The 17,034-nt window shown below is 42.5% G+C and overlaps 2 protein-coding genes across 4 annotated transcripts in view; both read right to left on the bottom strand.

The window, feature by feature from the left end:
• Window positions 1-5,489, bottom strand: part of DENND2C (DENN domain containing 2C) — a 78,439-nt gene extending 72,950 nt beyond the window's left edge. For both annotated transcript variants that reach the window (XM_025872491.2, XM_025872493.2), the window contains exon 1: window positions 5,368-5,489. The gene's annotated coding sequence lies outside the window, so the exon portion shown is untranslated. The remainder of the gene's footprint in view (window positions 1-5,367) is intronic.
• A 2,532-nt stretch (window positions 5,490-8,021) lies between these two features.
• AMPD1 (adenosine monophosphate deaminase 1) overlaps window positions 8,022-17,034 on the bottom strand; it is a 32,110-nt gene continuing 23,097 nt past the window's right edge. For both annotated transcript variants that reach the window (XM_025872604.2, XM_073895992.1), the window contains 10 exons: window positions 16,149-16,278; window positions 14,946-15,140; window positions 14,501-14,632; window positions 13,399-13,562; window positions 11,284-11,410; window positions 10,937-11,100; window positions 9,941-10,061; window positions 9,095-9,268; window positions 8,555-8,665; window positions 8,022-8,203 (listed from right to left, as the gene is read on the bottom strand). In XM_025872604.2, coding sequence (XP_025728389.2) covers window positions 8,045-8,203; window positions 8,555-8,665; window positions 9,095-9,268; window positions 9,941-10,061; window positions 10,937-11,100; window positions 11,284-11,410; window positions 13,399-13,562; window positions 14,501-14,632; window positions 14,946-15,140; window positions 16,149-16,278 — 1,477 coding nt within the window. In that variant the 3' untranslated portion in view covers window positions 8,022-8,044. The remainder of the gene's footprint in view (window positions 8,204-8,554; window positions 8,666-9,094; window positions 9,269-9,940; window positions 10,062-10,936; window positions 11,101-11,283; window positions 11,411-13,398; window positions 13,563-14,500; window positions 14,633-14,945; window positions 15,141-16,148; window positions 16,279-17,034) is intronic.

The following is a 17,034-nucleotide window of genomic DNA, read 5'->3' as shown; positions in this document are numbered from 1 at the left end:
GACACAGCGAGAGAGGGAACACAAGCAGGGGGAGTGGGAGAGGGAGATGCAGGCTTCCCATTGAGCAAGGAGCCTGATGTGGGGCTCGATCCCAGGACCCCAGGATCATGACCTGAGCCGAAGGCAGACACTTAATGACTGAGCCACCCAGGTGCCCCTAAACTAAACTTATAAATCTAAGTACTTAAAAAAAAATGCCCCTTGTGACAGGATCAACCAAATGTGGCCCATCACCTGTTTTTATATAGCCTCTGAGCACAGACTGGTTTTTATTTTTAAATGGTTGAAAAAACAATCAAAAAAGTATAATATTCTGTGACATGTGAAAATTATATGAAATTCAAATTTCAGTGTCCATAAATAAACTCTAATTGGAACACAGCCCATGCTCTTTCATTGAAGTATCATCCTTGGCTCTTTTCGGCAGGATTGAGTACTGACAGAGATGTACGGCCCACAAAGTCTAAAATATTTACTATCTAGCCTTTACAGAAAAAGTTTGTCACTCCCTGCCTTAAGAGACCATACATTTATTTGAATGATACTACAAATTGGGAAAATATTCTTGAAAGTCCATTTTTGAAAATGCTTTCAAAGCCATAACACATTCTTTTGAGTCTCCTCAGTGGTGGCAAACCTTCATTCTTTGATTATGAGTATGAATTCTGGAGGTGGCTAAGCCACCTGGAGCCAAAAGTTGAGTAAGACTGGTTATCAAGATGAATCAACCAACAAACATGTATTAATAATCTATATTTACCAAAAGCGAAGGTCTCTTCTGGAAAAAAGCACTATCTCAGACTTCCAATCACATGAGGGTATAGTCATATGTTTTCATTGATTTCCTTGATTCAAGATAAACAGGCTATCTATGCATGGAAATAGAAAGGGGGGGCACCTGGTGGCTCAGTCAGTTAAGCATCGGACTCTTGATCTCAGCTCAGGTCTTGATCTCAGAGTTGTTGAGTCCCAAAAAAAAGGAAAAAAAGAAAGTACAGAGGAGGAAAAATAATTCCGTAATAAAACTAGAAGATCTTCTTTCTTGTGTGGCTGCGAATATGCTGTAAAGTCTTTTTTTTCTTTTTTCTTTACAAAGAGGAACTCCAATAATACTTTGGGCAATATGCTTTTGGAATAAATGAGTGACTCCCAAATAAAATTTTATTTTATTTTTAATTTAGTTTTATATTTTATTTTTAAGTAATCTCTACACCCAACATGGGGCCCGAACTCATAACCCTGAGATTAAGAAGAGTTGCATGCTCCACAAACTGAACCAGCGAGGCGGCCCCCCAATAAAATTTTAAAAGAACAGGAGTCACTGGGTTGTAAAAGTTGCTTAACCTTCAATTAAAACCCATCTTATTGATTTATAATTACAAGTTATAAGACAAAATTAGCATCAATCAATCAGTAATCCCTTCCACTCGTACAAAGCAAACCATTTATCCCTGGCCCTGTTCTCTTCTAGTTCCATATGCTCTCCCTGAGCAATTTCATCTGCTCTTATGGCTTCAATTACCACTTACTCGCTAACTCTAAAATTTGAATCCCCAATCTCAGCCTCCCTCCTGGGCTCTGGATGCTCCCCTGACATCTCTACCTGAAGTGTCCAGAGACACTTCAAACTCGAGATGTTCAAAACTGAAACAATGCTCTTCCTTCCACATTAAAAAAGTAAAACAAGTTCCTCTATCCACAGTTGCCTAAGCTAAGAAACGAAGTCACTTACTTTTCTGTTCACCTTCAAAGCCAATCACGTTTTAAGCCCTACAAATTCTACATCTTCATCAACCTGTCCTCTCCTCTTCAGGTCTATTCCAATTTTCCCACTCCAGGCCCTTACCCTCTCTTATCTGGACTATTTCAATACCATTAGCTTTCTAACTTATCTCTCTCCCTTTTGCCCCTCTCCATCCAATACAGCCTCCTTCCCATACCACCGCTTTATCTGTCTTCATTACCTAAAATCCCTCACTGGCTCTCCATTATCTTTAGAATCGAGTCCAAAGTTCCTGGCATGATACACAAGCTCTTCAATGTGTGGCCCCAGCCGACTTCTTTTTCTCTTTCTGAGTCATAACTTTGTACTTACCTATATCCATATGTTGTTTTATAACACATCCTGTATTTCAAAGTATTAAAACTACCTTTAACACCACATTCTACAGTGAACAATTCTGCCAAATGAGAGGCACAGAAACTCCATGCTTACCTCATTTCTAGCAATTTCAGTGATCCTAACCTGTAGAGCAATCAAGCTCAGCAATTTTCTTTTTCTAGTTTATTTCCAAGCACCATCCCCTTGAGCCCAACCTCTCATCTCCATATACTCTGACCTTTATTTTTTCTAAATAGACTTTAAGATTTTTATAAATTTGTTTATTTATTTATTTATCTGAGAGAGAGAGAGTGCCCTCACGAGCGAGGAGGAGGGGCAGAGGGAGAGGGAGAAGCCGACTCCCCTCTGAGCAGGGAGCCCAACACGGGACTGGATCCCAGGACCCTGGGATCATGACCTGAGCCAAAGGCAGACGCTTTACCAACTGAGCCACCCAGGTGCCCCAAACTCTGATCTTTCGTCAATAAACTACAACATATTCCTCACAAATACCATATACTTTCACATAATATTCCTGTTTTCATCCACATCTTCTGTTCCCTTCCCCAACTCAGTTAACTCCTGTTCATCCTTCAAAGACAAATTCAAATATGGTACCTTCTCTCTAATCTTCCTCCTTATCATATGTAGAATTATTTTCCCTCATCATTGTTCCCACTAAATTCTATCTCTATCTCTGTTATAACTCTTATCACACTGAAATTGTAGGGATTTATTTACATAGCTGGTTATAAGTTTCTTGAAGGCAGGGAAGCATTTCCTTTTCTTGACTCTAACATTTAACTTATGGTCTGAGAACAGACATTTTAAACTTCTTATTGAAAAATAATCACCTCTTCTATTATTAAGATAATGCCATAATTGTAACTGAGTGACTGTGAGTTTAGAAACAAAAAGAATCCTGTCATTCACCAGGGGGAGAAAATGCTCTTATATACAAAGTATAATTAAATTGTAGCTTGGGCAAACCTCCATCCACATCTTGCAATACCAGTGTCTTTCTCTCCATGTCTCTTTCTTTCCTTTTTTTTTTTTTTGAAGAAGTTCTTTACAGAACTCTCTTTTAAACATACATTGGATTTTACTGGTATTTCCCTCACAGAATTTGAAACTCACTACAATGCACAAGTTAGGATTAGGATTTTTGGAGTCTGTCTGGTCTGAATGTTAGCTTTGCTGCCTAGGCTGTTTGATAGGGGGTTATTCAACCTCTATGTCTCTCAATGAGGACACTGAAACAACGATACCCCCTCATGATGCTGTTGTAAGGATTAAATAAGCTAATGCATGTAAAGAATTTAGAACACTGTCTGGCTCAGAATAGGTCTCAATAAATGCTGACACTGATGTTATCATCGGTTTTAAAAACAGCTTTCTTGCTACTTATTTTAGCCCACTTGGTAGAGTTAACCTCCCAGAAGGAAGGAATTGTGTTCTGCTCATACATGAATACAATGGAAGTACTAAAACTGTGCCTTGTAATATAATAGGTGCTCAATAAATACTGTGACTATAAGGCTTCAGACCTCCAAGATGAACAAATTATAAATTACAGCAAAATTTATATATGGAGTACATATTTAAAACGATGTTTTAAGTAGTTTCAAAACACCCATCTTCCACTGAACTGCTGAAACGTTAAAGCTTTTAAAGCAACACAGAAAGTATATTCACTAGGAACTTTCCCTCTACTCCATTTGATTTGCTCTTAGTATCCAGTGGTCTAAAATTCTTGTCTATAATACAAGACAGATCATTTAAAATACAATTTCCATGTTTATAAAACTCTTGTCACATCAAAAAAACTAACATTCTTCCTTTATATCTGCATTTTAAAAAATCTATTGCCACAGTCAACATTAAAAAAAAAAAACCCTAATGAAAGGCCAAGAGACACAATTACTACATTTCCTGGTTTCTGCCTGGGAAATTACTTCAGAACACGCCTACAAGTATCCCCGGTGAAAGTCTGCTGGTTACAAACTGCTATTCCCTTTTTTATTTCGATTCTCCCCCTAAGACCCCTCATACATTCACATACTCATAGAAAAGAATGCAGATGTCTATAATAAAGGCTGTACAAAAAAATACAGCTACATATTAATTTTGTTTTGAAGGACTAAAATCTTACAAAAGCAGATGAAAGTCTTGATCTGAAGCAATACACCCAGGTAACTTAAAACTATAACTATTTACTTAAAGCAAAGAAGTAGATTATTTGATTGGTACCGAACTTCATGATAAAGAATGTGTAGATAATGTGTGCTATTCTAGAAAAATTCATTGATCAGTTAAAAATGGACCATATTTCAAACAATGGTGATATTGTGGGGGCGGAAAAAAAGAGAGCTTAAACAATTTATTTACTCAGTAAACAGAGATTTAGGACTTGATCTAAAACACTGGAGGTCAATCACTAGCTTCAGGGTAAAGGCTTACAGAGTGCCTACTATGTGCCTGGCATTTAGCAGATGCTTTACAGAATAAGTTTGCAGCCGGTGCACAAATTACAATACCTAACATTTACAGACTACTCTCACTCATCTCCTCTGACCCTCAGAATACCCCTAGGCGCGAACATCCCAGATTTACAGCTAAGGAAACAGAGGCCCAGAAAAGTCGATTTGAGGTATCACATCTGTTCTGTGGGTCCTGGCCGAAACTCCAGCCCTTGACTCATCATTTAATCATCATCTGCTCTACTAGTTACTCAAAAGTTCTTGGATGTTCCACTGTCCGATTTTAACATCAGAATCCTACTGGACGACTTTCAGTGCTGCGCTTGTCAGATTCTGTTAAGAATCAAAACACACAAAAAGCAAGAATAAAAGTCCATCGTCTGGGGAAAAAAAAAAAAAAGTCCATCGTCTGAGCCTGTCGGCGTTCAAGCTCTCCGGCCGACCCCGGCGGGCGACAGCCCCGCGTTTCCATCGGGACGGGGCGCTCCCTCTCCCTGCCCTGGGACTGCCGAGCGCCGAACGCCCCCGGTCCCCGAGGTGAGCGGCGGGGACATGGCCCGCCGGGCTCCGCCACAGCCGCCGCGGCCCACGAGCGGGGCTCCCAAGGCCCGTCGTCGCGGGGCTCGGGGTCCGACACTCGCGCGTCCCTCGGGGCCGGGATCGACACCTCCGCCGGCCCGCTCTCGCACTGCCAGCCCGGCTCCCGACGCCCAGCGTGCGACATCCACCGCCGCGAGCGACTGAGGCCCCCGCCTCAGAGCCCGCCCCAGATCGCCCCGCGCCTACCTGCCCTCGGTTTCCACGCCGCCTCCGCGGCCGGGCTGCGAAGCTCTCCGCCTCTCCGCGGAGGCGCCAGGACTCCGCGCTCCTACTCGGCGTTGGCTCCGTCCCGCCCCCGCAGGCCCCGCAAAGGCCCCGCCCCGCCCGGCCGCGGCCCCACCCCCGCCCGGCAATGCCCGGTTCTTATTGGCTCCTCTTCCCACTCCTCACGCTATGGCCCGCCCCTGGTACCGCCCGAAAACCGTCGAGAGGGGAACCGCCCCGGTTCGAGTCAGCCTCTGGGCGAGAACCTTGTCTGGGACCTTGGTCGCCCGGACGCCGGCCAAGGCCTCTAGCCAAAGCTCCATTGCAGCCGCCGTGCCTGCGGTCCTACTGGCCCTACGGCGATGGACCTGAACTTTATATGAAGGTTGACTCTTCACAGCCACCTAGTTTAGTCAAGGAATCCAAATGGCACCTCACTCAAGGAAACCATAAAATTATCTCTTGCCACTGCAATTGCAGTCCAGTGCCAACTTGAAACGTAGACAGATGCAAATAACGCTCCGAAAGCCTGAGGTTTGAAGTCCCAGAGCAGGGTGCCTTTGATACTCCCAGTGCCTGAGGTTGGCCCCCACGCCCTGTTGTGACACACATGCCTGAGCACTACGCCTGCAACACGCTCGTACTCGGGTATGGGCATGGCGCTGTGCCTACTGCGAGCGGCAGCCCAGTTTCACTAAGGCTGCGAGTCGGGATGAGTTGAGCCTGTTTCCCAGGCACTGGCTAACCACCCCACCCCACCTCGTCCCGCCCCATTCCACCCCACCCCACCCTACCCCACCCCACCAGAGCCTCTTGGATCTGATGACCAAAATCTTCCCACATCTGTTCACAGAGAGGTACCAAAATAGAAGACTGCCAGAGAGAGAGGTGTTTGGTTACACATCACAGATGACTGTCACAAGCCAATTTAGCCAAAGCAGTAAAAGCTGCATATCCCACACCGTTGTGAAACCATGAGCTATGGACAATCAAACAGGAATTACCTTCAATGGTGGAAAAAAAAAGTAATGACAAGACATTTTAAAAATCGTGTCTTAATGAGGAAATAAATGTCAATATTGTTTGCCTAAATTTTGAACAGTGATCTTCATGGGTTACCCCCTTCACCCTCCCCCAAATCTTTCTATATTTAGAAAATTTCCCAAATAGTTGTCTAAGATGAAATTTTAAGCTAGAATAGTATGATTTTAAAACTTATTTCAAAATGCAAATTGATGTCGAAGTCCAAACTTTGCATTCAGGAAGATTATTTGGCAAAATGAGGCCGATTGAATTCCAAGTACCAAATATGAAACCAAATCTGGCATGGGTTCTATGGCTGTAATAAAGGAATTAACATGTATGTATTCTACTGCCCTCTCATGGGTAAGATGGAGATATAACTAATGGTAGTTAATGCTTTTTAAGTCTGAGAATAGAAAGTTTAATTTAGCAGTCTGTATTATTTTGATGACATGAAGGACGAGGTAAAATAAAATCAGGTTCTCCAAGGGACTTAGAAATACTCAGCAAACAGAAGTTCAACTTCAGAAACCAGGGAGAGGATTCTTACACTGGGGCTAGTATAAACATGCTGTCAGGATCACACCCATGCTTACGGCTACCTGTATAGAATGTGGAAACATGCAGGAATTTGCCTTTAATTTATTTTTTCCATTTGAAAAGTCATTACTTTCTGAGATGTTTCACAAAATGTTCTTTTTCACATTTGTATGCACCCATCTTAGTATTTCACACTGTGAACAACTTGAGAGTAGGAATGAAATCTTATTCTTTATACCTTTGCTGTCTAAATAGAACACGATACTTGGGCTGTTTTATCAGTAATTGTTTAATAAATTAAATGAACTATCAGCCCAGCCACTAGATGGCAACACAGTTGTGTGTGTAGAAGTATGGTCTAGCTAATTGGAATTCTACCTGGCAGGCCTTGAGTAACAGGCAGGTTTCTAAAAAGTTACATGTGTATCTTATTTTGGTAAGTAAGTTATTTAAAATGTACAAGGACACCTGACTGTAACTTTATTGCCAAGTATGTCCTTACAACTAAGAATCCTTTCGCAAGATAAATTCTCCCTAAGTGTAATAGCTCATAACTATGGATTTTTCTATATTGGGCAACACCTGTTTTTGTCTAAGAACGCCAGTCTTCTGTTGTATCCTGTCAAAAGGATGTTCCAGTGGTCCAAGTGCCTCAAGCAAATTTCATTCTATAAACCAAAAGCCTACATTCTCCCAATCACAAGTCATTTGCTCAAATTTTTGCCCCGCCTCAAGTTATTATTAGTTATTAATAGTTTTTAAGGTGGGGCAAAAATATGAGCAAATGTGAGCAGATGTTTTGCCTGAAAGTCACGGAGACTCTGGAGTCAGACAAGCCTTTGTCCCCATTGCTACCACTCAACAGATGTGTCCTTGTGCAGGTTATTAACTTCACTAACTTCAGTTTACTCATCTTCCCCCAAATGAAGGTAATATTATCTACTTCATAAAGTGAAAATGATTAAGTGAAATAATGTCAGTGGAATAATATCTAGTATAATCTTTGGCTTATAGTAGAGATTCAATAACTGGTAACTATTATTATTCATATTCTCCAGTGAAAATCTCACCCATATTATTATTTGGTTTATTTAATTTAGTCTCCTGATTTAAGGCCTTCAGCAATTAAATTAAGTTCATAACACCAGGTTTCATAGCGATAGGCCATGCGGATTTGGGCAACATTTGTCTTCCGGATATCATTTCCAATAGGGCCATCTTCAAGGTAATTGTTGCCCAGAAAGCTTGCTTTCTCCTGTAAGAGAAAAGGAAGCAGAATGATTGTTGTCTTTTTATCCTGATATAAACTATAATTACATCTTCCACAAATATTCCTTCCTTATCTTACTGACAAGAGGAAAAAATAAACCGTTAAAAGCACTCATCCAGTGCCTCAATGTTCACGGTCTGCTGAGAAGTCAAGTGTGTATTATTTGCCTTGCCAACGGCATAGCCAGAGAGGAAGAAGGCTTCTTTCTAGTCCCTGTCCACAGTAACGGCATATGATTTGTGGGAAAATTTTTCTACATGTGTTTCCCCAACGATCTTTTCAGTACTGTTACCAGATCCTATATGCAGAAGCACAAGCTGTCAAGCACAGGTCTACCTCATGAGAAATTCCACACTGCAGAACACTGTTTCTTGCCACTTCACACATATCACAGGTACTCAGCTTGAACACTTGTGCAGCAATTGCATATTCTTCCATTAGGGGCTCCTTGAATTATTTATTTAAATGAGGCAAAAAAGAAAGAAGAAAAAAAAAAGAGTGTATTAAAAAAATAATAACATGCACCCAGCAGAAAAAGTACAGTGAAATCCCTCGATTTGACTTTAAAATTCTAGTTGGGCAACAGGGGCACCTGGGTGGCTCAGTTGGTTAAGTGTCTGCCTTTGGCTCAGCTCAGGATCCCAGAGTCCCAGGATGGAGCCCGATGGGGGGCTCCCTGCTCAGCGGGAAGTCTGCTTCTCCCTCTTCCTCAGCTACTCCCTCTCCCTCTGCTCTTCTCCCTGCTCATGTTCTCTCTCTCTCGCTGGCTCAGTCTCTCTCAAATAAATAAATAAATAAATAAATAAATAAAATTCTGGATGGGCAACAACAGTCCCGCCAAATATGCTTGTATCACTCAAGATTCCATATACATACCTTGGTGAAGTGGAATTGCATTGGGTCATCTGTCGACAGTGAGATCATTAGTCCCTTTTGGAGGAAATCTAAAAAAGGATTTTTGGCATATTCTAGAAATAAGCTGTTGTTACTTAATGGTGACATAGCGATGGGAATCTGGGCTAAGAAAAACAAGTACTGTAACACAGGACTCTGAAAAGAAAAAGTGAAAAACAATATTTAAGGGTGTTGAAAAAGGGCTACAAACTAGAAATGTTAAAATCCCATGATCTACTTCAAGTTTTAGCTTTCAACAAGATGATCATGTGTTCTTTAAATCCCTTAGTAAAGAAGAATAATAGTGTTTAAATGTAAATACTATTTAGAATAAATTTATTTGGAATCATCAATTTTCAGAAGCATTGAGTCAAACCAAATGTTTGAGTTTTAATTGCCTAAGTTAGATGGTCTGTCTCAGAGAAGAGACTTCACCCTGAAACAGTTGGGTTTTTTTTTTCTCTCTACGAGAAAGTTCTGACTCTCACAAGAGGCGTTTGAAAACATGCTATAACAAGAAATCTGGTGAAAACCAGTTTAAGGTAAGCCAAGCGCCTCTGAATTATCCCTTGTCAGAATTCTAAGATGGAAGCCTGAAGACCTGCATTCATTCATCCCTGCCACTAACTGGCTAGGTAATCTTGAGCGGCTCCTTTGACTTCTCTGGCCTCTGTAAAATGAACTGCACATCATAACCTCAAAAATCTTTTTTGCTCTGCTTTCATTTGATGCCAGTGTTGATAATGACTTGTGACAAAATGGTAAGGAAAAAAAATTACTCCTCTAGTTCCAATATAAAAAGTATTCGAAAGAGAACCTCCAACTTACCTTTTTTAAATTCAGGCCGTGAGAGATATTATCTGCTGTCATGAACGCGGTCATGAGGTGGGTGAGAGCCCCAGCTTCCCCACAGTGAGGTCGGAACAGGAACGTATTCATGCCTTGTTCCCTAGGGAAAGGGAATTGCTGTATAATCACAGGTGGCTGACTAGGACCTGGCAGCAATTCTGGGCATGGAGTGATTTGCAAGAAAATCAGGTAGAAAAAAAAATTAACACTCTGTAAGGGAGTGGAGGCATCTAAAGGATTCAGTAAGACTGGCAATTCCAAATCATAATCTTAATTCTCCCTGAACCCAGACTTCTGAAAAAAAGAGGCAGCAAAGGATATGAGGGTATGGAGGAAAAGTCAAGATCTGATTACCTTCAGTTTCAACAGGAAATTTACCAATATCACCATATTCTCATTTCTTCTGCTCACGCTTTTGAGGGGGAAATGTTTCCAGAAAACCCTGTCATAATATTCCTCTATTCCTTACCCATGTATATCAAGAAGGGTAACGTGGAGTTTTATAATACATTGCACAGTGATTAGTATCAATTCCTAAACTGTGGAATTTCAGGAACTGTGAAAGTTACGGAAGGCTCCAAAATGTCCATTCCTGCTACTAAATAAAGAAAGAAACCAAACAAAAAGACAAGGGAAAGAAGGGTCTGATTGGGGCCAGTCAGAAGCATCCCAGCAGTGCAGTGGGATGACCACCCAGGGCGCCCATGTCTGAGCAGAGTTGTGTCAAATAGAATCTTCTCCTTCTCCTGTGGCGCCTGGGTGGCTCAGTTAAGCATCTGCCTTTGGCTCAGGTCATGATCCCAGGTCCTGGGATGGAGCCCCACAATCGGGTTCCCCGCTTGTTGGGGAGTTTGCTTCTCCCTCTGCCCCTTACTCTGCTCTCGTACTCTCTCTCAGATAAATAAGTAAAATCTCAAAAAAAAAAAAAAAAAAAAAAGAATCCTCTCCTTCTAGCTCCAATACTCGTCTACTTACTTTCTCAGGCTGTTGAGCACCGCAATGTTTGCATACATGTAGTAGGCATAGTAGGTGTAAGATGGATTCTTTTCCATTGTCCACTCCTCGGGCTTGGGGCTCTTGGAGGAGAACATGTGTCCACTGTGTTTGGACTCATCATCCACACTGTCGAAGCCAGTAATCTGTCCGGAACAGGGAGCCATGCAATGGGGTCAGTCTAACTGTAGGATCCCGATCCTCAGACAAACTTTCAGCTCCCAAAGGCAAGGACCAAACGTCAGAGAGAAGCAACAAAAATGAATTACAGCTATGTGGGAGTCCTGGTTCATGCATAGCGACAGGAAGGCCTAACGGGTCATGCTTACATGCTTGAGGAAGACACTGAGGTCTGGGTGAGCCTGGGGGTTGATGGTGGCCTCAAACACTGGCATGAAAACATTCTCCAGCATCTTTCCGAAGTGTGGAAGGAAATTCTTGGATCGAAACACATCACTAGAGGCAAGAATAAAGAGAATTCAGGAGGAAAATATTTTTAGGATTGATAGCCCCTGTATGAGAGAATCAGAGGGCCAAATGCCTTGTTCAGGAAAAGATTGTGTCCATTCTAAGTACATTCTTTTTGGTTACCATAAAGAGGGATTCAGTTTAGAATGGGCCTAGAATACAAATTTCTTGCTGAACCCGTTGTCCCCATCTCTTCTACAAACGCTCTGTGGCAAAAATATTAACCTTCACAGCTAAGTGCAAATAGAAGATGAAGAGTATAGGAACTATGTCACAAAAGATTCAGTGATTTATTTGTGGGTATAAGATGGTGAGCATGGAATAGTCATTAAGAACACTTCTGGGGATGCCTAGGTGGTCAGTCGGTTAAGCGTCTGTCTTCAGCTTAGGTCATGATCCCAGGGTCCTGGGATCGAGCCCCTCATCGGGCTCCCTGCTTATCCGGGAACCCGCTTCTCCCTCTGCCTGCCACTTTCTCTCTCTCCCTCTGACAAATGAGTAAATAAAATCTTAAAAAAAAAAAAAAAACTCTTCTGATATGCTGTAGCCAGAGACAATCTAACGAACTCTAATATAGCACTCGGTATATGCCATTCACTCTTTTAAGTGGCTAGAAATATTAGTGAATTTAATCCTCATAACAGCTCAATATGTTAGGTACCATTATGACCCTATCTAAAAAAAAATCTTTTTAAGCAAGCTCTATGCCCAAAGTGGGACTTGAACTTACCATCCAGAGATCAAGAGGCACATGCTTTACTGATTGAGCCAGTCAGGTGCTCCCATTTTAAAGATGAGGAAACAAAAGCAGAGAGCTCATGAAACTTGTCCAACGTCACACAGCTAATAAGTAATAGAACCAGGATTCAAGTATTGCCAGTCTAGGTCCAGAGTCCATGCTCCTAACTACCACAGCTACTGTCTCTCTGCTCTAAGGATATAATACAGGAAGTTCTACCCCAGTCAAAAAAGCTACTTTTTTGGCTAAAGAGACAGGAAAAAAAAACTCCTGCATTGCCGGAGCACACAGAACACAGGGGCAGGTGGCCAGAAAATATATAAACACTTAAGTTCAACAAAAGATCAATGATACTGAGCATCCCTGAGGGCAATGAGTAATTAGCAGGTAGTAATACCTTTGATAAATACTCAATGATTATGGAGAACTTGAGCACCTGTGGATGAGACAATTGGCAGATGGTATTAGAGGTTCTGATACAAGAAAGCTACATCCCAGTACATATAAGAATGGGAAAGAATGAACTGGGCACAGAGAGGAAGACCAAGAGAAAGAAAAAATAGAATAAAGTATACATAGTTCTTATCCTAGCGAAGTTTTAAATATTCTCAGTGAGTTATTTTGTGATCTGCATAAAGTCCTGTGTTTTAAAAAAAACAAAACCAGGGGCACCTGGGTGGCTCAGATGGTTAAGTGTCTGCCTTCGGCTCAGGTCACGATCCCAGGGTCCTGGGATCGAGCCCCACACCGGGCTCCTGGCTCAGCAAGGAGCCTGCTTCTCCCTCCCCCTCTGCCTCTCTCCCTGCTCATGCTCTCTCTCTCTCTCTCTCTCTCTCTGTATCTGTGTCTCAAATGAATAAATAAAATCTTTAAAAATAAATAAATGGAGCACTGGGTGTTATGCACAAACAATGAATCATGGAACACTACATCAAAAGCTAATGATGTAATGTATGGTGATTAACATAATAATAAAAATTTAAAAATAAATAAATAAAAAATAAAGAAAACAAAAAACAAAAAACCTGGTTGGAGAACTGAACTGAAATGATCTTCTTAACTCCTGTCTCTGGTCAAGAGTGCTGAACCTGGAGTGGACAAAACCAGCCCCCAGGACCCGGTTCTGAGTGCCGCTATAACAAAGCTTATTGTGACTGCATATTCCTCGTTTGTGTGGAGGAGGTCTGACAGGTGGGATGAAGCCAGGCTTTAGGGTCTCTGATGGGGAGGTACGTACTAGATCCTGGGGACCTGGATCATCCAGGTCATGTTGGGGCAGTAGATGCGGTTACGGACAAACCAGCTGGCCAGTTTGCTCCACTCATCAGGGCTGCGGCCGTAGATTGACAGGCGGGGCTCGGCGTGCTGGTACTTGGCCTCCACCAGGTCTGCACCTACCTCCTGCAAAGCCAAGAGAGGAATCCAAAGCCAGGAATTCCCACAAGTCCCTCAGGGGTCTAAACCTGTGGGGTCTAGGGAGTGGAGGTAGGTACTAAGAACAGAGCATGTGTGAAAGGAAGCCAGAGGGAAACTATTTCAGGTTAAGATCTAAGGAAATTGAGGGGCACCTGGGTGGCTCAGTCTGTTAAGCGTCTGCCTTTGGCTCAGGTCATGATCTCAGGGTCCTGGGATTGAGTCCTGCCTGCGTCAGGATCCCTGCTCAGTGGGGAGCCTGCTTCTCCCTCTCCCTCTGCCCCTGTTCCTGCTCTCTCTCTCTCTCTCTCTCTCTCGTGTGGGTGCTCTCTCTCTCTCTAATAGATAAATAAAATCTTAAAAAAAGATCTAAGAAAATTGAAAGATGAGGGGAATCTAATCAGTAAGAGACGGATAAGACATAAAGGAGTCTAGAGAGTGAAAAAGTCAGACAAGGGATGATGAGCTATCCTATCCAAGCACCTGAAAAAGACATTCAGTTTTTCTTATACCTCCTACTTTCGAAAACACACATCTCCCAAGTCCACCATGTCATTCCTGTGTCCTAGCGCTCATGCCATGAGGATGAGAGTGGATTCTGATCCCGCCTCTTTCCAGGCTTACAATTCCCAGAGCCCGAAAAGAGTCCTTAGTCAGTCCCAAAGCCACACCCTCAGCTTCTCTAGCCTGGGAATAGAAGTCTTTTAAAATCATTTGAGTGGACATTTCCAAAGAAATTCTTACATTCATTTCTGTGGTGCTTGGCCCCAGGGATGGCACACTTCCTGCTTCCTTCTTCTCCCTCCTTTCCCTCCCTTCCTCCTTGCTTCCTCCTCTCTTCTCTCCTTCCTCCCCTTCCTCCCCCTCATCCTCTCCCTCCTCAAGAACCAGGCCAGGTACCATAGATCTGCTTGGTTCCTCCTCACCTTGATGATAGTGGCAAAATATTCTCCATCAATATAATTGTCCGTCTTTAGGTAGAGGTCTCGTAGTTCACTTGCTCCTACAGGATTGTATTTGTCATTGAACTTATCAAAACGCTGGAAGGTCTGGCGTCCCTAAATTAGGAAACAGGAGCACAAGTGTATCATTATACACAGGACATATGTATAATGGGACATATGGGACACAGAGAGCTAGGAAATGGCCACCAGGACCAGGGGCCTGGGAACAGGGGGAGGGGTTGGGCTCCAAGAATGGAATCTGGGACAGGTGACAATGAGTGAACCTCAAAATTATCTGTGGGTGCTTTCAGCCAGCATGGTCAGCCAGCATGGTTAAGAGGGCTCTGAGAAGGGGGGAGTTTGTAGGAGAAAGGCCTGTGGGGTTCTCAGTATGAGCATGAAACTGACATAATCTTTTTCAACCTACAGCATGAACATCCAGAGAATCAACAGTCAGGTCGTAGGGATGCATTTTTAATTTGGCAAAAAGTTCCTTTAGGGTCAGATTTTTCTCCTTAGTGCTATGGACCACTCTGTCAGCATCAATATGGTAAGATTTCTTAATAAAGCGCAGCAGATGTTTCTGGTTCATGCAAGCAGCTGCATGGATGTGGGTGTCCACCTGTGTGTACATTCAGAGAAAGAAAACCAACAATCAGCCTTGGTCATGCTGCTGTTAGAGGGTGTCTGCACACCCCACTGAGGCAGGACAAAGGAATAAATAGAGGGGTATGACTTGACAGCTGGTAAACGTGGCCCAGCAGAAAAGAACCCATAGCACCTCTTTGTACCCTTGCAAGAATGTGACAGGTTAGGTGGATGTAATAATAATGCCCATTTCTCTTGGATAACTGTACATCCAATTTACTACCTACATTTGATCAACACAAAATTCTTGGGGACCATTCTCCACCCCCAAAATGAAGTAGTTACCACAGCTTTCACCCCCGAAGGGAGGAAGGATGGAAATCATGAAGCCATGGCCCAGTGATGGCATTTATGAGTTGGGTATTTTTATGATTACTATGTTATAAGCTAGAAATTTGATAGATTAATTTAGCCATGGTTATACAGGTGGCTGAGCCAGGATTTGGTCCCAAATATCTGCTTGTATATTATCTATCCCCTCTTCTTGCAATCACTTAAGTGGTCAGAACACATCTTGGAAGTGTTTCTAAGTTGATTAGCTTTCCATAGTCCTTAGTGCATTTGATACTCATAGTCCTCTTGTGAGCTGGACTGAGCAGATGTATTTCCCAATTTTACAAATGAGGAAACTGAAACTCAGAACTATTTAATCACTTCCCCCAAAATCTTAGAGTCAGGAAGTAGAAGGAAAAGGACTAGAATAAAGATCTTCCAAATCCTCAAGTAGCAGTTTTTGTTGTTTTTATAGTTCACGATCATCATAACTTTTTGTGCGGCAAAGGATGTGGTAAACCTTTCTGTGGAAAACAATAGAAATGGCATTTTAACCTTTTAGAATAATTCATCTATGTTCACGAAGTCCACTGAACCTGCAGGAATCTCGCAGTAAATCTGAGAAACAGTATCTTTCTTGTCCCACTCAAGAACCAATTGGGTTAATGTTTTTGCCCAGCAGTGACCTCTGAGCAGTGACAATGCTTACCTTCCTGCAGTTATAAAAATCTCGGTGGGGGTTGTTCTTCAGCTCCTTCAACTCATCCATCTCATTGAGCATCTCATGCACCTGGAACTTGGAGGAGAGGAACTTCAGGCGCCGGTGGGTATAGGTCTTACTGTGAAAAATTAAATCACATAATTCTGAAACATTCAGACACTTAAGGAAAATAGACACGATTTCAAAACCATCAGGACCCTTATTACCTATAGGAAGCAATTACTGGCACAAACATTTCAGTTTGCAGTTAATCTCACTTGAAAAGTACTGGGCTCCTGGAGCTCGATCTTTTTATCAAAGTTGAACAGAATAATGAAGGAGGATTTGGGAAGGCATTTAAAAGCCAGGGGAGAGGGGCACCTGGCTGGCTCAGTTGGAAGAGCATGTGACTCTTAATCTCCGGGCTGAGTTAGAGCCCCACATTGGGTGTAGGGATTACTTAAATAATAATAATGATAATAATAATAATAAAACCCAGGTAAGACGATGTTGCTCAAGGCTAAGGGCCCTGGCTTTGGAGATGGCAGATTCGGGCTTGAATCCTGGCTCAGCCAGCTGTGTAACTTTGGGCACATTCCTTAACTCATCAAAGTCTCAGCTTATAAAACTGCAATTATAAAAATACCCACCTCAGAGAATGATGGTGAGGAGGGAGGAAATAATGTACATGAAGGATTTCACATAGTATTTGAACATACTAAGTACTTAGTAAATACTCATTCTTACTCTGAGTAGTAGTAGTCCTAGTAGTGGTGGTGGTAGTAGTGGTGGTGATGGTGGTAGTAGTGGGGGTGGCAGTAGTAGTGGTGGCAGTAGTGGTGGTGGTGGTGGTAGTAGTAGTGGGGGTGGCGGTAGTAGTGGGGGTGGCAGTAGT

Source organism: Callorhinus ursinus, unplaced genomic scaffold (genome assembly GCF_003265705.2).
Source record: "Callorhinus ursinus isolate GAN/ISIS: 27379988/994484 unplaced genomic scaffold, GSC_fseal_2.0 scaffold9, whole genome shotgun sequence".
Taxonomy (NCBI): domain Eukaryota; kingdom Metazoa; phylum Chordata; class Mammalia; order Carnivora; family Otariidae; genus Callorhinus; species Callorhinus ursinus.
This window is presented reverse-complemented; position numbering and strand designations above follow the sequence as displayed.